Consider the following 22,560-nt stretch of genomic DNA (forward strand, 5'->3'; position numbering starts at 1 on the left):
ATTAAAACTGCTGTAAGAGCAGCTGCTGCTTTAGGCCAGGGGAATCAGCCCAGGTACCTGCATCAGTTAAGGGGTGTGAGCTGGGGAAGGGCTGGGTGCTGAGTGACACCCTGAATGAGTGCCCAACTCCCCTGCTTCCTGCAAATTTCCATTCCATCCTCTCCTATGCCCATCCCCACTATCTGCTCTAAATGGGACCACCCAACCCACACCCAACCCAGCCCCTCCCAGTGACAGACACACACACACACAGCTCCACACCTTTTGGGTTGGTTGGTTGGTTTGTTTTGGGTTTTTTGGGTGGTTTTTTTTGTTTGTTTGGGTTTTGGTTGGTTGGTTGGGTTTTTTTTCCACTGTGGATGTTGTACCAGTTTTATTGGTAAAATTAACATGAAGCCTCACAAACGCTGGAACATGCTTTTCCTTTTAAAGAATTTCCACTGGACCTTAATGGTGAGCATCCAGTCGTTGACATATAAACTCTTACAAGCTGATGTGCACACGTGCGCCCGGGGGAGACGGTGGCAGCGTCCTGGTGTCAGGGATGGTTTCTGCGCGATGCACTGGGAGCCCACGATTCATTTGCCAGCCTTCTGGGCCTTCTGGGCAGACTTGGTGACTTTGCCGGCCCCACCGCTCTTCTTCTCCACGTTCTTGATGACGCCCACGGCCACGGTCTGCCGCATGTCACGGACAGCGAAGCGGCCTGTGGGATGGAGAGCGGGGAGGCGTGAGGGGAACACTCTTCTGGGAGGGTGAGGGGGGATCTACACCCATCTCCTTGGAGTGGGTTCCCACGGGAACCAGCCCTGAGCTCTCAACCCGCATTCTGACCACCAAGCTGGTCCTGAGGCTCCCCTCTGTTTAAATTAGTATTTATTAAATTTAGGTCATGCCTGTTCTCTGCAAGCTGCCGAGCTTCCAGATGTGCAACATCAGCCTGCTCTAGTGGAAGGTGTCCCTGTCCATGGCATGAGATACTCTTTAAGGTCCCTTCCTACCCAAACCATTCTAGGATCTAAACACAGCAGTTCCCTGAATTAAAAGGTGGCCTCTGCTGTGCAAACTTCCCTCTTTCTTCTCCTGACCACTTCTTTTAGGGTAGAGATGAGGAAACTGAAAAATGCCTCTGTGTTCACAAACTATTAGGTTTAGTAACCGTGAAGGAAAGGTCTTGTTGCTCCCAGAGGGAAAGCCCAGACCTGCTTTTGGAAACACAGCTTAGCAGAGAGTCTGTCCCAGCCCACCAGCACATGGAGGAGCAACAAAACATCCTCAGCTCCCTCCCCAGTCTGACCAGTGGGGGATACTGGGAGAGGCTCAGCACATCTGGTGTGAGCTCCACACCCACAGAGCCTTCATGCTCCTCCACAAGAAACCTCCAAAGAGCCATTCCCTTACCAAGGGGTGGGTACTGGGAGAAGCTCTCCACACACATCGGCTTGCCAGGGATCATCTCCACGATGGCTGCGTCACCCGATTTCAGGGACTTGGGGTTGTCCTCCAGCTTCTTGCCAGAGCGCCGGTCGATCTTCTCCTTCAGCTCGGCGAACTTGCAGGCGATGTGTGCGGTGTGGCAGTCGATGACGGGCGAGTAGCCAGCACTGATCTGGCCAGGGTGGTTCAGGATGATCACCTGGGGGGACAGAGCAGTGTCAGGGCAAGGCTGGGGGCTGGGGGACGGTGACAAACCGTGCATGGTGGCAGCACCATCTCCACTCACCTGAGATGTGAACTGCGCTGCCTCCTGCGGCGGGTCCGACTTGCTGTCCCCGCAGACGTTCCCGCGGCGGATGTCCTTGACCGAGACGTTCTTCACGTTGAAGCCAACGTTGTCCCCAGGCAGAGCCTCGCTCAGGGCCTCGTGGTGCATCTCCACAGACTTCACCTCAGTGGTGATGTTCACAGGTGCAAAGGTGACCACCATGCCAGGCCGCAGGATTCCAGTCTCCACTCGGCCCACGGGGACTGTGCCAATCCCTGCGGAGACAAGGACAGAGCACAAAGAAATGTAATCTGCTTGGTAGATCCATGGATTCAGCAAAAGCAAGATATCTCTGAGCAATCCATGTGCCCTGAAACTCTCTCATTGGAGTGGCTGTGGCATCTCCTGCATCGAGGGCTGGGTCATCACAGCATATGTGCAACAACACTGTCCACATCCCTGGTGGCCACACGACCAGCTGTCAGGGTGGCTTGCTAAATGAAGGGGATCTTTTATGCCCTGTGTTATCAGGGGACTGTGGTAAAATTCGCCTTTGGAGGGAGGTGAAGGATTGTTTAGAGGAACCAATCTTGAAAAGAGGTTGGCAAGGTTAACTGGAAGCATCTGCTCTTCCACATCCACCCTGCTGCCTCACCTCCCCTCTTCTTGTGGTGTCTCTGCTTCCCAAGGATCTGCCTCATGGTAAAACCAGATCTCTTTGACACAGCTGAGCTAGGGGAGGTCACAGACCTGCTCACCACCTTTCATCTCCATCACAAACAAAAGACTACATTAAAAACCCTGCTAAATCCCATGTTCAATCCATGCCTGGCTTCTGCAGTGCGTGTGCCCTTGGAAAAATGTGGAAAAGGGCTGGAAAAGGCTGTGCCTGCCGAATCCAGCAGCTGAGGAGTCAGCAGGAATGCCCACTGCTGCCAGCAGGTCAGAGAGCTCATGGGGTATTTATAACTCAGAAAAGTGTCCCCATCACCTCTCCAGAGGGAAGGGGACACGCGCTCCCTACATGGCTGTGCCATGGTCCAGCGCGACAGGCGGAGGTGCTGATGATGGACACCAGCATTTGGGAAGCACAGGCAGGTCAAGGCATCAGCTTCAGTGGCCCTCCCTGCTGGTCTTGTCCCTCATCTGGGTCACAGAATGTTTTTTGCTGCCTCCAACTCGCCAGGCCAGCCCTGACCTCTGGGGCACACAGACTTGCAGCCATTTTGGCATCACATGTTCCCTGGGAGAGCTCACAAACCTGCTGCTCCTGCGAACCTTTGGCAATGTCCACCTCCACCCCAGACAGCCCAGGCTCAAATGGGGTCTTTGCCCTGGAGCTATCACCCTTCTTCCCAGTATTATCTCTAGTTTGAAGAATCTAATCCCTCAAGTTTCCCAACACCCGGAAATATCATTCCCAAATTTCCATGGAATGAAGACTTCGGTTAAAGTAGAGGGAAGAGGGACACTGGCCAGGCTTCTTCTCACCTCCAATCTTGTAGACATCCTGGAGGGGCAGGCGCAGGGGTTTGTCTGTGGGGCGGGTCGGGGGCAGGATGGTGTCCAGGGCCTCCAAGAGGGACACCCCACTGGCATTGCCTTCTTTGCGCTCCACCTTCCAGCCTTTGAACCAAGGCATCTGGAAAGAGAGGGGCAACAACAGAGTTATAGAATCACAGAATCACAGAATGGTTTGGGTTGGAAGGGACCTTGAAGACCATCTCGTTCCACCCCTCTGCCATGGGCAGGGACACCTTCCACTGGACCAGGTTGCTCCAAGCCTTGTTCAACCTGTCCTTGAACACTTCCAACATGCACTGAGTGTTCCTGTCCCTCAGCATCCGGAGGTGAACCCAGAGAGATGTCCCACCAGGGCAACCTCCACAGAGTCAGTCCAGCCCTGTCCTGCCTTCACCTGGGAGCTTGGGAACACCTTCTACTCTACCATCCCTGCAGGCTTATCTGCCCCCCTTTGCTCAATCTGCCCCTCTCTCTTCTAGAAATGAGTAAGGCATCCATTAACAGAAGAAAAAGAAGGGAAGTGGTTAAAACCAGCAAACTCACAGCTCCCACTTCCAGTACCAACCCACAGGCACTGCACCAGCTACCTGGGTCCAGCCCTCCAGCAATGCTGCCTTCAGCACAGGGACCACAGGCTCTGCAGCCAAGTCCCACCTACAAAGCACCCAACCTTCAGTTCTGGGATCCAGGTTTCTTCAAGGCAAGTCCCACAGATGCTTCTCCCCACTTGTTCCTGCTATCACCCCTCTGGGGTCTGGATTTTAAACCCTGGCTTCGGAGGATGCTAGAAACTCAGCCTTACACTGGGGCTGCTGAGAGACAGAATTGTTTTTCACAGGTACTCCCTGCTCCAGTCCTAAATTGAACCCATGAAGCTAAAACTGGCCAGAAAAGAAGCAGGGATGAATGGAAATGTGCTTGGCAGGAGCTGTGGTTTGATGCAGAAAACTGCAGTGCTTTCTTGGTGTGACGCTGCACATCTGGAAGCTGTAGCAACACCTGGAGCTTTCCAGCAAAAAAAATTCAGTCCCGATTCTGTTTCAACCCTAATAGACCAAGCAGAGATCAGAGTCTGCAAGGCCATTCCCTGCAGACAAAGAGGGTGAGACAATATTTTCCCATTCTGAGGTCAAATGCTTCCCATGTGCCCCAAATCCATCATAAACCTTGTGGACACGGCTTTTCCCTCAGGCACCAACACCAGTGGCACTCGGCTACAGGAATAGGGCTGGGGTGAAACGGGCCCCCTAAAGTGCCCCTAGTTTCACACCATCTCTGGAGGACAAGGCTATGCCAAGGCTGGTTATCTATCCTGCAATCTGTACTACTTTTTGGAAGAAGTGAGGAAAAGAGCTGGGTGCAGCCAGGGAACTCAGCCTGCACCCAAGGTGTTCAGATCAGCCCCTTTCAGGGGGTCATGCCTGACACCATTTGTCTTCCTTGGTGACAGTGGCAGGAGGAGTCTGAGGACACTTCTGCAGTGGGTTCTCCCCAGGGCACTGCAGCTCTTGCCATGCCGCCAGTCCCAGTGCCAGGCAACAGCTTGGCAAAATGATAACTCCATCCAGCCAGTGGGGGAGCCTCATGTGATGCACAGGATGACTCAGACCTTCCCCCAGCTTGCTGCTGCATGGCCCAAATGCGGGGCAGGGACCTGTGCCAGCAGCTGCCCCGGCGGCCGCCTGCCCGCGGGCTCTGCTCTCGAGGGTGACAGTCACCATATGCCTGCAGCTCCTGCCCCTCTGCCCCTCACAGCTTGGGGACATGGGAAAATGGCAACCTCTGCCTGTGACACCCGGCTGTCAGAGCCATCCCTCTACCCAGGGAAGTTCTGACATCCCAAAAATCAGATAAAGACTCGCTTAGACACCTGCTGGGAGCAAAGCTCTTCTGTGAATCCCCAGTGTGGCTCCAAGGTGAGAAGAAACTGCAAACCCTGGTTTGTGCTGCCTTCTATGGCCAACAAAATAAAACCTCTCTTATGATAAAACCTCTCTTATGTATTCCCCAAATCTGCTTCCCAAGCAGCAGTTCCTACTCCACCACTCCTATGGCAAAAGCAGGATATGGCCAAACCCTGCAAGGCAGGCAAGCTTCAGCTCCCAGCCCCCCACAATAACTACTGAGCTCCAGCTCTTTTGCACCCTAAGTCTATTTTACAGAGCAGTCCTCTTTCTCTGATTTTCCCCAGCCCATGAGCATCCCAACACCCCCACCCACACACCCCAGTGCTGAGGATGCAGAGCCAGGCCACCTCACTCCCTTGCACCACAGATGGGTGCGTTTGTGTTGCAGCATCCCCTGGGTTGAGTCTCCCAAACCACACAGAATGGCCCCATTCTGCCAGCTGCAGCAAGAGAAAACTGCTTCACAGAAAACCCCATTTGCCAAAAAGCTCTTAAATGTCAAACTTTGATGGAAGCATGGCCCAGCTGTCATTTTTTTGCAGTTGGCCTTGGGATTCTGTGCAACAGCGATGTGGGCTGAGTCTCCCACACAGAGCTGGCTCCAGCCTGATGTACCACCACACCCCCCCTTGCTCAGAGGTGACAGGAGCTGCAGGGACGTCATGGCTCCAATCCCCACTTTCTGATAAGTCCCCTGACAGACAAGTCACTTGACTGCCTTGTGCTTCAGTGAAACCTGTCCAGAAATTGTGACTGAAAAGGATCAGAGCTTTTTTCGGGCGAGGAAGGAGAGGAGAGATATCTGCACCAGTTTCCTGCTCAAGCTTGCCTAGAGGTGTAATATGGGGAAGATGAGTCTGTCCCTGCACCCTCTCCAGCAAATCTCATGCTGTTCCAGACTAGGCCAGGCTTTCTTCCCAATTCCCTAGCTCAGGCAGCTCCTGGGAACCCACCCAGGAGCCAGCTGCCTCCTTATGACAACAGGGATAGTTATTTAAACCCCTGCTTTCTCTTGGGCAGCACATCACACTGAGAACCTGCATTGAGACCCCTCCAGAGGAAAGGGGCCACTGAGCCCCTCCTGCTCTGTGCCTCCCCTCTACAGCCTATTAATAGTATATTTGTTCGGGATCATCTTCCCGGCCCAGCAGCTGATGACATTTGGGATTTGCCTGATTTGAGACACCCAGGAACCACGGGGCTGGGTTTGGCACAGCCTTGGCTGACCTTTATCCCAGCTCTGCTCTGCAGGGAACAGGAATCTCCCAAGCACCCCAACAATTCCTTCCTTCCAAGCCAGCCCAAGAGAGCTGCCTTTCCTGTGCAAGGCAGGAGCTGCATTTCACGATGGTGTGAGTGAGTTTGCATTGCAACACTCCTCTAGCTCAGGCTTGCGATCCCCAACTCCCTCAGTTGCTGCCGTACTCTTGCATTGCCTCCCTCATCACAAAGCCCTGCCCAGTAATCCACAGGTGATGTCTTTAAGCCCCCTTAAGCATCAAATTTCCCGTTGGTTTCACAAGAGATCACTCGGGTTTCTCATCTGAGCAACCTGTTCAAGGTCATCAGAAGAGCACTTTCCTCTGGCCAGAACTTTCCAGCCCATCTTTTCTTTAGTAAACTAAAGCTGAGGTAGCTTTTTCTCCAATAAAACAGTGTCAGAGTAACAACTGTTATCAGCAGCCTGTCTGCCAAGAAGCCTCTGTCCCTCTTAAGCTCTTCTTTTCATCACATTAAATGATGGCACAGGCCCACCAGAGCACCCTGCCTTTGTCTCCCCACCATCCCCATTACAGAGGGAGAGATATTGTAAAAATCAGCTGGACAAGGACCAGCTCCAGATGGATGCTCTAGGGAATCATGGTTTGGGCATGGGAAATCTGGTACCTCCTCAAGAAAATGTCACCTTAAGAAGTGAGATCCCAGCACTGGAACAGGAGATGAGGCCATCCCAGTGGCACAGAGGATCAATGGGAAAGGGGACCTGATACCCAGCACGAGGGAGCCAGGCTGCATGGTGGGAACCATTCCAAGCCTGAGACCAGCTCGTGTTATTTCCCCCAGAAAACAATGCCCTAAAAACACACACGATGCTCCTGCTGAGAGTGACAATTGCAGGGGAAGGCTCCAACGTCACCATGAGACTGACGATGTGAAAACTTCAAATCCCAGCCCAGAAGTAAAGCAAGACAGATCATCTCCTGAAGATGCTCGTGTCTAGCTCCTGGGCTGTCTGGCCAGGGTACAGCACCCAGAGTGCTCACAAGTAGTGCACCCATTCATCCTGCCTGGGGCCAATCAGAGCCACATGTCACATCATCTCTGCTGCCAGCACAGGCTGTTGTGCCCAACGGGTGCCTGAAATGTTTTCAGAGCACGGAGGTCATGTCCAGCCCGGGTCAGGATCATCAGGGTGGGGGGAGAAGTCTAACACAACACACACTTACATTGGGAGAGGGCTCCAGCATGTTGTCTCCATGCCAGCCCGAGATGGGCACGAAGGGAACTGTGGCTGGGTTGTAGCCGATCTTCTTGATGTAGGCGCTGACCTCCTTGACGATCTCATCGTAGCGTTTCTCGCTGTACGGGGGCTCTGTGGAATCCATCTTGTTGATGCCCACGATGAGCTGCTTCACCCCCAAGGTGTAAGCCAGCAGGGCGTGCTCACGGGTCTGCCCGTTCTTGGAGATGCCGGCTTCGAACTCACCCACGCCGGCAGCGACGATCAGGACGGCACAGTCAGCCTGGGAGGAGAGAGCTAATGAAGTGCTGCTGTCCCCGGGGAGCACGGCCCTGGTGACACCCCTGAGGGCTTTGAGTGAGTCCCAGATGAGCGCTACTCGTGGCTGGGACAGGCTCTCTGCCAGCTGCTACCCATAACCCTGCTGATCCACCTCAGAACCGACCCAACCATGTTGTTTCAGACTTGCCAAATCCACGTTTCTGCAACATGGATGGGAAACCAGGATGGATCCCTTGAGGCTGCATGACTCCAACCAGGACTTCATCTTGATTATCCACAGACAAGGTCTCATTTAAAAACCTACTGAAGTCTTGCAAATAACCTCCCTGGGTGACGGGTGAGACTCCAGACATGGAAACCATGTTCCCCAGATTACTTCTGTACCCAGAGCCCACAGCAGAAGCTGCCTGGGTTTGACAGAAATCCATGCCCAGCCCACCTGGCATGACCATGGGAATCTCACTGGGCATGTAGTGGGGTTCATCCAACACCCATCAACCACAGGGAGATGCAGGAATGTCCAGCAGTGTAATGAGGGGAAACCACCCTACCCTGGAAGGGCAGACCATTGAGTTTGGCAATATGATGGGGTTTATGGGACAAAGACAGCTGTTTCAAGGAAAAGAAAGGAAAAAAGATCTGTGGAGTCTCCTCTGTCCAACAAAACATAATGGATTGTTGAAAGTTTCTTGTACACCTCATTTGGCTGAGGATGTGGAGATATCCTCACACAAAGGCATGTAGCTCACAGCATCCCAGCTCCCAGAGAGGCCCATATTCATCCCCATCTTCTCATGTAGGTGGAGAAACCACCTCTTTGTTCCTCAAAACACCCTTCCTCCCAGATACCCAGGGAAGTTCCAAACTATGGCATGCTGGGTGCCCTGGTGTCACCCATCTTCATGGGTGGACACTGCTCCATGCTCCTCTATGTCTTGTCTCTCTAGCACCCACCTCCTAAAGGACTAAAACAGCACCTATGTGACCCTGGGCTTGTCAGTAAGTCTCAACCTCCCACCTTCAGCAGCCCTTCACTCCCTGGCTCCCATTTCTCACCTGGGAGGTCCCAGTGATCATGTTCTTGATGAAGTCCCTGTGCCCAGGTGCGTCAATGATGGTGATGTAGTACTTGGTGGTCTCGAACTTCCACAGGGAGATGTCAATGGTGATGCCACGCTCACGCTCAGCCTTCAGCTTGTCCAGCACCCAGGCGTATTTGAAGGACCCCTTCCCCATCTGGCCAACACAGAGACAAGAACCAAGTGAGAAATCCAAGCCCACAGCACTGGTGATGGCCACCCACCCTCCAGGACACCTCCCAAGCTCACGCAGGCAAAGGGTCACATGGCAAATGTTGAAGGAAAAATTCCCTAAATTCAGTGACAGCCATGATCTAGTCACTAATAAATACAGGAGAAATGAGAGATTGTTCTCAATGTGTTCCTGAACAGGGTGTAGAAAAGGCTGGAAGAAGAGCCATGAAGTGAATCTGTGAGTGGGGCTGGATGGGCAGGACCTGGAGCCAGCATCCCATGAAGTTTTCTCCACACAACACCATGGTCCTGCCCTGCTGCTGGGAAATCATGGTGAACTGCAGAGCAATGTGGAAAGCTGCTTCTTGTCACACTAAATACACTGAGAGGATGTTTATATACTTATCTCATTTCCTAATCTTAATGCAGTTATTGAAAAAGGTCTGTTTATGACATCTTGTTCTATTTCCCATGGTTTCACAGTGATGCACACTTAGAGGCATGGTCTCATGGTGGGCTTGGCAGTGCTGGGTGAATGGTTGGACTTGATGATCTTTGAGGGCTTTTCCCACCCAAATGGTTCTCTGATTCTATGATTTTAATCTACGAATCAAACCTGTGAGGCAGTTGGTTGGTGGGAAAGGGCATTGCTGTGTGAGTGACAGAGGTGTAGGAGTGGAATGGGTTAAAAGAAAATGAAATGAGAGATGGTTGCTACGAGCAGAATAGAAACATGATTGATTTTTGCCACAGAGTGTGCAAATTCACAGGAAAAGCTGCTGTGAGCTGCAGCCAGACCAACTGTTGTTACCAAATGGCCAAAATCTCAGCCAACATTGTAATGCATAAAAGCACGCTGGGGGAGATTAGCTACAGTAAATCTCTCTACCCTGTGATAAAGCACATCCCCTGGTAAACCACAGTGGCACTTCTGAACTGCCTTCCCCTTGGGGTTGTGTCCTTTGATGTCATGACATCAGGGAGAGCCAGATCTCCCTCCAGTGTGGAGGTGGTGCTCCCAGTCTGAGCTGGGATCCTGCCAAGGTGGAGATGGGCAGGATGAGCCCACCCCTTGCTGATCACGCTGTGTGCTGGTGCAGTCTGGGGAGCCTGGCCAAAGCAAAAGGGTTAATGAGCAACAATCATCAGCTCTTGGCCTCAGATATGAGGGTTTTTTTAAGACAGAGAATGGAATTTAGGCCATTTGTGTATGATTTAATGGGCTCCCACTGCTATGCAAGGTCAGATCTGTGATACCCTGCTCCCATCCATCCATCCATCCATCCATCCATCCATCCATCCATCCATCCATCCATCCATCCCACTGTTCCCTGCAACTGGGGTTTCTTCAGGCCAGTTATAAATCATGGATCAGAGGGAAGTGCTTCCCAATGGCAGGCACCAAACACTTCAGTGATGAGCCTGGCCAAGAAAGCTAATGCAGCATCACATCCAAACCTGCCCTGCCCACACCATGCTCAGGGGCTGGTCTGTCCCAGCTCCCACACTCCAGCCCCACTCCCAGCCAGCACAAGGAATTAATGGTGACAGCCTGTTTCATAACAGCTGAGTGCCACGATGACTTTGCAGCTTGTTCTGGAGGATTACAGGCAAAATCCTAAAGCCAGGGGCAAGCCTTCCCCTCCTCAGAGGGGGCACCAGGTCAAGAGTGTGCTGCCCCATCTCCACAGAGAAGCTGCGAGCTCTCACTGGGATGGAAAAATCCAGAATCAGATCTCTGCTCCTGAGCATCCCACTGACACGGAATTTAGCAAGGGGATAGAGCAGGAGCTTTGAGGTTTATAGAATCACAAAATGGTTTGGGTTTGGAAAGACCTCAAAGATCATCTCATTCCAATCCCCCTGGAATGGACAGGGTACCTTCCACCAGACCAGATTGCTCCAAGCCCCATCCAACCTTGCCTTGAACAGTTCCAGGGATGGGCCAAGGTTAACCCTTTCCAGCATGCACATCCAACTCCCCTCTTGCCAGGGAGGAGTCCTTACAACATGCTGGGAACGGAGACACAGCAAGGAATGGTGCATTTGTGCAATGCATCAACAATGGGCTGTTCTCAGGCAGGAGCTCAACCAGCACATCCCACAGCCTTTCCCCCATCAGCAGGCTATTCCCTCACTTCTGAATGGGCAAACTGAGGCACAGAGTAGACCCCCTGGCTCTCCTGTGGGAGCTGAGTGGGAATCAGCCCTCATTGCCATCAGCCACATCCACACACACAAACAGCTGGTCACATCACGCATGAACCCCCCCAGAGCTCAGCATCACACGTAACGTGAAGACAAATGAGATCCTTTATTTAGCAAACAGTTTCCCTCCTTTCACGGGGTATATTCAGTTACCCAGAGCCGGTGTTGAAAAACTTAGGGTATTATCTAGCTTTGCACAATACCTTCCCTGTTCAGTGCCAAAGACAGCCTGATTTTCCCCGAACAAACCCCAGCGAAGGGACAACTTTCTATTCGGAGACTACAAATGCCAATTATTTATTATTTTTTTTAAAATAGAACAACTCTTCTTTCAGAGATACTGTTACTTCTGCCCTTGAGTCAAAAGAAAAAAAAAAAAAAAAGGAAAAATCCTTGCTCTCTTCTTTAAAAAAAAAAAAAAATAGCAGACCCTGGGGTTTTTTTGTTGGCTTTTTGGGTGCATGCAGGCCTCCATTTCCTGTGAATGCCACCTAATGGAAGAAAACCCTTCCCCAGCCCTGCATCAGAAAATGGAGTCTGTAAGCTCAGTCAATAGGCTATTAATAGCAGCCTCCGGTCCCCGGGTATTCTGGCAAGTCAGTGAAAGTGTCTGTTCAATTAAAATTGCTGCAATCACACCTATGATAACCTTATCATACCTTATCTGATCTGTAGATAAAGGAGGGGGGAAATATGGAGGGATATCAGCAATTGTTTTAAAGCAGGGGGAAGGGATTATTTTGTATGAAGAAGAAGGTGTTCATTTAAAGGATGGGAAAAAAGGGCTGAGAGCGAGGCAGGGAAATGGGGGGTTTAGCTCAGATGCCATCAGCAAATTAAAAGGGTTAAGACAGACAGCAAAATGTCAAATCAGGAGTGGCAGCTCTGTAAATCTCTTTTTTTTTTAACTGAAAAATGATCTTGACCAGAAAAAAAAAAAAAGGGGGGGGGAGGAGAAAAAGGAGGGATATCTGCATTAAAGATTCCCGGAGCGATGACGACAAGCCATCTTCTGAGTGACAGGAGCTGCCCTATCCTTAACACAGCCAGGCTGTTCCCAGCTCACCCACCTCTCTAGAATTTACCATCATTAATTTCTCAGGGCTTCCAATTCACACTTTTCTTCTCAAGACTATTTCTTCCTCTTTAATCTCGGGCTTTGCCACATTACAGGTACTGGGTGGTGCTTTGCTGTGTCACAGCCTGCTAAATGCACGTACTATTAAATTGTTATAAATGCCACCATTATAAGAGTGAAACAACAGAATTTAACTTAAAGGCTCAAATTTCCAGCCAGCTTTTCTATATTAAAGGCTACCAATCACACTACACATCAGACCACCTGCTTGAGGAAAATGGCTTTTTTGACTGGACCAAATGAGTGGTCCAGCTGGTGCTGCATCATCTCTCCAGCAGGCACTGGAAGCTGGTGTTCCAGAGTGAAATTTGGGGAGCCCTGAGCTAGGCAGTGAAGATTTATCAGGTTGTCACCCTCGTGCACAATATTTAGAAGAATTTCATGCCCTGAAACACCGTCGTTTGTGGCTTTTCCAGAATCCTGACGCTTACCACCGGTTCCCTAACCCATCCTGCAGACCTCACCATGCCCCTGCCCTCATTAACAACCAGCAGCAGGGAGTCCCCCAGCTCCGGAAAAGAGGGTGGCGAGCGCCCAAATGGCCTATTTTCCCAAGGCCAGAGAAGTCGGGAAGACCCAGGGGTGCGGAGGGTAAAAAATAGACGGGAACAAAGGGAGAAATAGAAGGGAAGGGAATGGCAGCACCAGCAAAAGGGGAATATTGCCTGTGGGATGCTTGTGGGTATCGGCGTGGAGCAACCCCACGGGTGGCACTGAGGGGTGGGGGCACGCTGGGGGACGGGCTCCTCACCTCGGCAGCCTCCTTCTCGAATTTCTCAATGGTCCGTTTGTCGATGCCCCCGCATTTGTAGATGAGGTGCCCGGTGGTGGTGGATTTCCCCGAGTCCACATGCCCGATGACGACGATGTTGATATGCGTCTTCTCCTTCCCCATGCTGGTGGGCTACGCGGGGCTGGCCGGGGCGGGCGGCGCTGGGGGGGGATGTGGGAACGCAGCTGCCTTTTTGGGGAGGCTGCGGGGCGGGGGGACAGGCAGGCGCGTCAAAGGAGCCCCCGTGGCAGCCCCCTCTCCCAGCCCATCGGGGATGGCTCTCCTCCCTTCGCCCCACCTTCCCGCTGGACCACACGCCCCAGCCCGGCCGGGGGTGCCCGGCCTCGTCTGGCAGCTCTGCCCAGGCTGGGTGGGAGCCAACCCGCCCCCGGAGGAGGCCAGCCGGGCTATTTCTGGCTGCCATGCACGGCCTCCAAGTCTCAGCAAGATGCCATGTTCTTCGGCATCTTGCCCTCCTCGTGGAGACCCCCAGTTCCCAGGGCTACGTCATCGGTGCTTCGAAGGTGCCCTTCCTCCCTGGAAAACCTTCCCCCGGCTCAGGGCTGCTCTCCTTGCTGCCTTTCTCGCTCTTTCCAAACCCGAGGGCATCTCCCCCATGTCGTGGGTGCCCTGGGAGGAGCCGAGGGTGCCCGTCCTCCCGGGCTGCCCTCGCCACTCCCGAGCTGGGCACAATTCGGGTGACAACATGGTGGCTGCAAAACGGGGGTGGACAAAAATAGCCCTCGGCTGCTCCCCCAAGCAGGGCTGCGAATAGCCGGGCTGCCGAGGGCTCCTCTGAGCCTGCAGTGGGGGGTTTTATGATATTTTGCTGCCATGAAACTGGATGAAACAGAGGGAGGAGGCTAAAAACTCAAATGGGTATATCCGGGGAGCTGTCTTGGCATCTCCCGGCGTTGCCATGGCTCTGCAGCTGCACACAAACCCGGCACAATTAGGAGCTTTAATCTGACGTCTAATAAAATCCAATTTCACGAATCTGCCCATAGAAGTAAAGGAGGTCAGGAGGAGTTTGCTGCTCTAATAGCGATTCAGTCATGCGGGTGATAATATTCCCGGCGAGAAGCCTCCCTGGGCAGCAGGAGCCCCGGCTGCCCCGTCCCTCCTGCCCTTGAACCCAGCCCGGATCTGGCCATTTTGCGTCTCCGCTGCGATGCCCAGTCGCGGAGCGCCCAGCCCTGGGTGCGGGACCCTCTCCCCGCTGCCCATCCCCGGCACCCGGGGGGGGGGAGAGATACGGGGTCGCTTTGGGAATTGGGGATTTTATTTATTCCTTCCCCCCCCTTTTTTTTTCCCCACGTTGCTAAAGGCATCCCTGCCCATGGCAGGGGGTTGGAACGACATGATCTTTAAGGTCGCTTCCAACCCAAATCATTCCAGGGTTTTATGATCCTAAAGGCGAAGGGGGGGGGTGGGGGCAGGAGGGGAATGAGGATGGGGGGGGGGGTCAGGGAGGGGGAAGAGGGGATTATCAGGTTTTCCTCCTCATGCACAACATTTAGAAGGAATTTCATGCCCTGAAGCACCGCGGGTTGCGGGTTATTTCCCACCTGCGGGAAGAAGCACCTGCGGGATGAAGGAACGGTCCAGCCCCATCCTCTCCCTCCCCGAGGGTACCCCCCAATCCAGAGGCCGGCAGCACCTACACACCCGAGGGGGGGCACTGATCCCCCGCAGCCCCTGGGGCAGGACATCCCCCCCTCCCTCCCCATAGCCCGGTTGTCCCCCCCATCCCGCCGCGGTCCCGCAGCTCTTACCGGGGCGGCGGTCGGGGCGGCCAGAGGCTGCCGGCTTGGGCTCCGCCGGCTTTATCTCCGCGGGAGGGGCCCACCTATCGACGGCGGCAGCGCAATGCAGCGGCCCCCCCCGCACTACGGCAATGCGGTACCGGGCGGGGGAGGAGGAGGAGGAGGAGGCGCGGGGGGGACGCGGGGAGGAGGAGATGGACGAGGAGGAGGAGGAGGAGGAGGAGGGAGAGGCGGGAGAGACGGGGGACGGGGCTGAGGAGGGAAGGTGGAAGGATGGGGAGGAGATGGAAGGATGGGAGATAAAGGGATGGGAGGAAGATGGAGGGATGGGAAAAAATGGAGGGGTGGGAGAGGAGGGGGAGAGATGGAAGGGTGGAAGGTGAAAGGATGGGAAGATGTAAGGAGGAAGACTGGAGTCAGAGGGAGACAGCAGGATGGAAGCAAAGGTTGAAGGGAGACAGCAGGATGGCAGCAAAGGTTGAAGGGAGACAGCAGGATGGAAGATAGAGGGGTGGGAGGAGGATGAAGGGATGGGAAGATGCAGGGATGGAAAACTGAAGTCAGGGAGGCAGCAAGCTGGAAGATAGAGGGATGGGAGGAAGGTGGAAGGATAAAGATAGAGAAATAGGAAAGATGAAAGATGAAGCCATGAAAGGGAGATGGAGAGATCTGAGATAGAGGGATGGGAGGAAGATTGAGGGATGGGAGAAATTGAGAGGTGGGGAGAAATGGAAGGATGGAAGATGACAAGGATGGAAAATAGCAGCTGGAGGGTATGTGGAGGGAAACAGCAGAATAGAAGACAGAGGGATGAGGGGAAGGTGGAAGGATGGGAAAATGGAGGAATAGGAGAAATGGAGAGGTGGGAGAGAGATGGAGGGATGGCAAGATGGAGGGATGGAAGACTGAAATCAGAGGGAAACAGCAGGATGGAATATAGAGGGATGGGAGTAAGGTGGGATGATAGATGGAGAGATAGGAGAGAAAGAAGATAAAGAAATGAGAGGGAGATGAAAGGATGGGGAGATGGAGAGATAGAGGGATGGGAGGAAGACAAGGGGTGGAGGGAGACAGAAAGAAGAGCTTCTTGGAAAACAGGGGAAATGATGGAAGTGCTGATCTAGTGAGGCTTGGACCCCTTATGGCAGCTTGGGATGAAGGGTCAGGATTAGAGTGGGCCCAGGGCCACCAAATACCACATCCCTTGCTCTCCCCCTGGTGGGGCCAGTGGTGCAGAAGGGCTGTGCTCCCACAAGTGCTGGGAGGAGAGGGGTACCCTCTAAATCAGGTACCTTTAGGAAGGTACTCTTACCTTCCTAGACTTAGGGTTAAAAATTCACACATCATGTAGATTAAAATGTTCCTAACCTCTCATTAATGCTTAAAGGGAGGCTTTAAAAAATAATAAAGCTTATTGATATTATCTTAGAAATATGATAATAAAGCTATCTTTTACTTCTATTTAGCATTCCTTGCACAACATAATATGCACTGAATGCCAGAAAAAATAAAAAGAAACTTCCAAGGAGAAGAGTCTAAGAGCTTTTAAAGGGATTACCCCAGCCTTGTTTTGGGATAGGAGTAGAAGTGTTATCACAGGTCTGGATGTGCTGGAGATGGACAGCAAGTGTGATAATGTGTGGGAGGGAGAGTTATATAAAACCCTTATTCTTTCTCTCCATATTTTATTGCTTTTCCAATAAGTAATCTCCTCCTTTTTTACACAAGGGCTGCAGATAACCTGGGAACTGCCCTCAGCAGGGCCACAGCTGCATTTGCCAGTGAAGATGGGGATGACAGAAATCCCAGTCCCTCTGATGCTGGTCCAGGTGAGCATGGGATGGAACTCTCCAGTCTCCTTTCCTTCTCCAGCAAAGAGAATTTTAATTTTCACCCCTTTTCCCAGGCAAGAAAAAGAGAACCGGGCAGTGCACTGCTCTTCTGCACTGAAATAGAGCCTGACAGCCCATCAGACTATAAATAGTCCAGGACCTGAGTAGGAGAGAGGGCTGTCAGACCTGGCTAATCCCAGCTCTATTAAGCCACTTTACCCCCAGCCTCCGAGAAGCTTAAAGCCACAGCTCTGAGCCCAGGTCTGGCCGGCGCCTGGGGAAAAGGGTTCCACTGAACACATGTGCTCCCTGGGGACCACCAAGCTCCACTGTCACGCCCGAGTGCAATCATTTTCCCTCCTGAAAAACAGTGGCAATTTGTCCTTAAATATTCAGCCGTGTAAAATAGCAGAGACCTGAGCAAGAAGAATCTGAGGGCGGTTGAAGTTTAGCGCCTTGTCTCCATCCATCTGGCTCCAGATTCAGGTCCCAGCTGTAACAATTCCTGTGCATCATATCTAGGCTTGATTCCCCCACCCCAAAAACCATGACCAAATGATTGAGGGTGACTCAGGAAAATAGAAATGTGCCCCATCCCCCCGAAGGGACGGGCAGGCTGCACACATACGTGGCAGGTACCTCTTAGCCCTTTCATCATCGCCCCCCACCCCACCCAGCCCACAGCCCCCAGGCTGGGATTTGGTGCTTTAAGCTATGCTAAAATTTCCATTTGCCTAGAAAAAAATAATTGGGATTTATTTTTTTTCCCAAAGAGGCCCCCCACAGTGTGACTGGGAGAGTGAATAATCTGCAGTGCCAGTAATTTGTATGGATCTGGGATGAGAACACCCCGGGCTGCCTGCCTGGATTTGCCTTGCACTGGGGGTGTTTCTGCCCAGGAATAACGTGTTCAGCTCCCTAAATACTTGTGAGTTTGTTGCTATAAAATGCACCAGGTCTCCTCTGAAGGTGAGGCTTTGGGCAGGGCAGATGGCAGCCACGAGGAATGCCAGCCCTGATGTCACTCCAGAAGCTCTGCTCTCACTGGGGAAAAGTTCAGGCTGGACACAGGAATAGCTGTAAATTGCTATTTTCTTCCTTCTCCCTGTGCAAAGCAATAGAGATGCAATCCTTGAAAGGAAGAAATGCAGGGTCTCATGCTGGGCTCATGAAACAGCCATCGGAAAAGCAGATCAAAGGTGGGTAGGGCAGAGGTTGTCCTTTAAAGTGCAGTTTGTGGGTAGAGTGGACGCTGTTAAGTTTTCTTCTTCTGGTGGCAAGGCTTCCAGCTCCTTCCACACCAGCTTTGGAGGCTTTGCAGATGCTTTGGACTCCATTCTTTCAGCATTTACCATCTGCTGGAAGTGGAAGCTCAAAACACCAAGACACTCCCCGTGTGTACAGCATGCATCCCATGGGAATCCCGACTGCCGGTGCACATAAAACAGGCATTCCCATTTCAGCTAAACCCCAGATTAGCTGGTGTTAAGACAGGATGGGATTTCCCTCTGAGTGTCCCAGGGGTTTCTAGGGCATGTTTACCTGGGGTTGGCTTTGAGGTCAACCTTTCCAGGTCCCCATATTGATGTGTCATGACTCTCCCTGTGTGTTTGCCTGGCAGCACTCCTGGCTTGAGGCACAAATAGGAAAAGATGATAGAATTAGGGAGTCACAGAATGGTTTGGGTTGGAAGAGACCTTAAAGCTCATGTCATTCCAATCCCCATGCCGTGGGCAGGGACACCTTCCACTAGGCCAGGTTGCTCAAAGTCTCATCCAACCTGGCCTTGAACACTTCCAGGAGTCGAGTAGATTTCATGGAACTTTCAATGTGAGCAGGTTTTTCAGCTCATGCTCATGTTGTAGGTCTGGAGAAGGGAAATGAAGACAGGAGTGGTGGGACAGAAATGCAGGGGAAGGAGGAGCAGGAGAGTATTTTGAGGTCCTGCACTCAGTGCATGCTTCTGATACCTTTAAATTGGAGCCACAGGTTAAAAATAAACTCTGGAAGTGATAACAAGATGTTCAAGCCCTCCAGCCACTCGGCCAGCTGGGAACGGAGTCTGGTGTCATCCCTGATGGATCAGCAGCGTATCTCATGCAAGGCAGGCTGCACCCAAGGACCCACCATCGTGCTCTCACTGCTGGGACCTGCCCAGTGAGGTTTTGGTGTAGCCACAGCCATCGGGTGTCCAAAGTGATCTGAGGCAGCAATGCTGAAGGGACAATGCCTAAAGACCTTGAAAACTACCCCCATTCATCCTGAGGGTGGGTGACAGCACGTGGCTCCAGGTGTGCCATGGGAATGCTCCTCCAGGAACCCCTTTTCCACCAAATGGCTGAGTTACGGGGTCGAGGCTATGGAGGATAAAACTGCTCAGCCTGAGCTGCTGTCCTTCTGGGAAGCAGCCAGGATGAACATTTCCGTGCTCTGAAATATCTTTTACCACCAGAGAAGGAGAAAAACACCACTTTGATGAATCTCATCATGGACACTGACATTTCTGGTGTCTGAATGCAGCATCTGTGGGGGCTGTGAGAAGCTGATCCCTTAAATCTCCCTGTGTGCCGAGGAGGGGGCAGACCCCAATCTGGGTCAATCCCAAGTGAGATAAGGCACCTCTGCCCTGTGGTTTAGGGCTGTTTGCAGGATGCCTGGCTGCTCCTGGACCATTCTGGGTTTATAAAAAGCTTGTCTGGTGCTGTATCAAGCTACAACAGATTGATGTGTTTGTTTTGGCAGCTCTGCACATCTCCCATTTAGGAAAAGCCTGATTAATCCCGGGGATGGCTTTTCCTGTAAAGCCACAGCCACTGAGTGAAAAGAGCCCTGGCTGCCCATATCTTTGGATGGCTTTAGTAGAGGTGTTAAAGGAAATACCTGGATAGCAGCATAAGCTCTGGATGCATCCAGAGCGTGAAATGAGGATCAGGGAACTTAATGAGAAAACTTGTTGCTGAATCAACTCCCATCAAAGCCCAAGGATTTATTTTAGAGAATAATTTGTTTTCATATGATGGTAGTGACTGGTAGTTGACATCTCCCCCAATCCCACAAAGGAGATGCTGGTCTAAGAGTTTTCTGCAGAGATGGATCCTGCTCAGTGTTGCTGCTGGTTTCTGAAAATGGTTTTCCAAATTTTACAGAGGAACAGAGGGACTAAAAGTCAGGAACTTGAGGGACCAAGTTCACCAAAAGCCTCTGGATTACAGTGAACAGCTGTCGCCTCTCTTCACTGGCATTTCCAAATTGGAGACATCCCTTTTGCATAGGTAAATCAGACAGTTTGTGACTCTCTACCTAATTCTTTCCCCAATGTATGCATTTTCAAATCAGAGTCAGAATTTTGAGGGGTCCTGATGCCAATTCCCTGTGCCTTCTGGGAAATGAGCCCTTGGCACAAACTGCAGGTGAAGCCAGCAGAGCTGCTCCCATCACTGCGGGCACAGGATGTGCTGTCCCCAGATCTGGCTTTGGTTTATTCTCCTGCCAAGGTGGTACTTGGGTCACTGCTGCACATATCCCAGAAAGGCAGAGCATGGTTTTCAAGTGACAGGTAAAATATGCTTCTCAAGCATTGTGCCTAAGGAAAGCATTTCCAGGACATTCCCTTTTCTGATTTAAACCCGTACAGGCAGGGAAAGGTGCCCAGGCATTTTGTGTCAGGTCACAACATGACCACGGGCTTGGTTTCACAGATGCTCTGACTCCAGCCTTGTCAGAGGAGGTGAGAGGAGGTGGCCCTAATGTGGCATCTGGGATGAACAATTTGGATATTTATTATCCATAGGTGGCAGCAGCTGCCTGCTCTGGGCGGATGCTGCCCTAATCCCAAACCTGGCACTGAGTAACTCAGCCGGGAAAATGCAGCGGAGAAGGAGGAGGAGGAGAAGGAGGAGGCGGAGAAAGAGGGGAGGAGGGAGAAAAGGAGGGCAAAGTCTGAGCGCAGCTCCTGCCTGCTCCCTCCTCTGCAGCAAGGGGTCCACAACAGAGGGAGAATCAGGGAAAACCCTCGGTGGTGCTGGATCAGGCTCTGTAGCACTGTAGAGAGCTCAAGTCTGTGTTACTGAAGAGGCTGCCCAGAGGAGCTGTGAGTGCCCCATACCTGGAAGTGTTCAAGGCCAGGTTTGATGGGGCTTGGAGCAACCTGGACTAGTGGAAGATGTCCCTGCCCATGGCAGGGGGAGTGGAATGAGATGAGATTTAATATTCCTTCCAACCCAAACCATTCTGTGGTTGTGCTGCTGTGCCAGGAGCCAGTGCTGCCTTCTTACCCAGGAAGGAAATCCTGCACAATCCAGTGCAGGACGGTGGGGAAGGGGCTGCTGAGCAACTTTCTCACTATGGACCAAATTCCTGAAGCCATTGAGATGTCACATCCCTGGAGGGAATCTGGTAGCACCATGAAGCCTGTTTGGCTGGGGACTGGGGTGCCCCATTGTCCCCAGCGTTAGCAAACATCCACTGGTGATGGCCCAGGAGTGCTGAGGGAGTCCAGAGGCAGCAGCTCCTTCAGTTCTGCAGCCTTTGCCGGCTTCCAGAAATTTCTGCCAAGTACAAAATGACACAAAAGGTTGTTTCCCAACAGCCCACACAAATGGCAGATAACAAAAGCCAATTGCCAGAAGCCAAAAGCGAGATTGAAAAAAAAAAAAAAAAAAAAGCAAGCACTGAAACCTTGCTGAAAAGAGAACTGAGGGGAGAGTTGCAGTCCACTCAGAGGCTCTAATTAGAGGAAAAACAAAGAGAAAATCTATCCAAATCTTGTCATCTGCTTGCTTTAAAACCACTGATTCCTGATCAATACAAATAAAATATATCTTTGTCTTCTCAACACACCCAGAATAGGCTTTGTGCTGGGAAACCAGACTGGCTGCTCCATCAATCCCCCTGGCTGCTTTGTCCCAATCATGCTTCTCCCACTGCTTCATTAAGGCAAAATGGAATTGATTTTGGGATGAAAAGCACAGCAAGGCATGTTTTGCTGGAGACTGATCCCCCTGAACCAGCAAAGCCCTGAATCACCTCCCGTGGCTATGGGTGCAACATCACACCCCCAGTGCTACCTGCTTAATGAACTGATCCTTTAAAAGCAGCCCCAGACATGGGTTTAGGTGGTGTCATTGCACAGAGGGACTGGGGCAGGGTTGCTCATCTCTGCTTTATCATTAATTAAAGCAATTAGCCTGGTTAGGCTCAGTGGGGTACACAGCCATCCTGTACCCACTGGGGAGAATATACTCCATTAGAGAATATGATCTTTATGTCAATACATACTTTTTGCTCTGTACATTATTCGAGGAACTGAGGATGGCAGGAATACATCTCTTGGGAATTGAGGAGGAACCCGGGAAATGACACTGGCTTCACTGAAAAAAAAAAAAAAAGTGACTTTTCAGGTTTAAAGCATCAAATTTTTACCTTTTTATGTTTCCCTTCTGGGCCAGAAAAATCTCCCAAGCCTGTGCCCTAGAGCTTTCCATGGTGTGCAGCCAGCAGGGCTGGGAGTGAATGGCCTGGGAGTGCCAGGACCTCAAAAAAACCCCACCAATCAAACCCAGTCATGCGGCACAAAAGCAAATCCTAATGCTGGGAATGAAAACAGCCACGTGCCTGTTGGTGTTTGTATATTCAAAGTCCACCACAACTTTCAGCCAAATCCTTCCCTAGAAAGTGCTGAGTCAGTATCCTCAAAGGGGAAACTGAGGCACG

The 22,560-nt window shown here is 51.9% G+C and overlaps 1 protein-coding gene and 1 long non-coding RNA gene across 2 annotated transcripts; one reads left to right on the plus strand and one right to left on the minus strand.

The window, feature by feature from the left end:
• Window positions 1-342: 342 nt before the first annotated feature.
• Window positions 343-15,197, minus strand: EEF1A2 (eukaryotic translation elongation factor 1 alpha 2). Its single transcript, XM_032704834.1, has 8 exons — window positions 15,026-15,197; window positions 13,230-13,452; window positions 8,936-9,115; window positions 7,584-7,880; window positions 3,197-3,347; window positions 1,724-1,980; window positions 1,402-1,636; window positions 343-706 (listed from the first exon to the last, which is right to left on the minus strand). Exons 2-8 carry the CDS (start codon window positions 13,371-13,373, stop codon window positions 579-581), a joined length of 1,392 nt encoding a protein of 463 aa, XP_032560725.1. The 5' UTR covers window positions 13,374-13,452; window positions 15,026-15,197; the 3' UTR covers window positions 343-578.
• Window positions 15,198-15,401: 204 nt separating this feature from the next.
• On the plus strand, window positions 15,402-16,847 carry LOC116795270. Its single transcript, XR_004360004.1, has 3 exons — window positions 15,402-15,462; window positions 15,494-15,789; window positions 16,745-16,847. It is a non-coding gene; the product is annotated as an uncharacterized LOC116795270 (long non-coding RNA).
• Window positions 16,848-22,560: the final 5,713 nt, after the last annotated feature.

Source organism: Chiroxiphia lanceolata, chromosome 17 (assembly GCF_009829145.1).
Source record: "Chiroxiphia lanceolata isolate bChiLan1 chromosome 17, bChiLan1.pri, whole genome shotgun sequence".
NCBI classification, from domain to species: domain Eukaryota; kingdom Metazoa; phylum Chordata; class Aves; order Passeriformes; family Pipridae; genus Chiroxiphia; species Chiroxiphia lanceolata.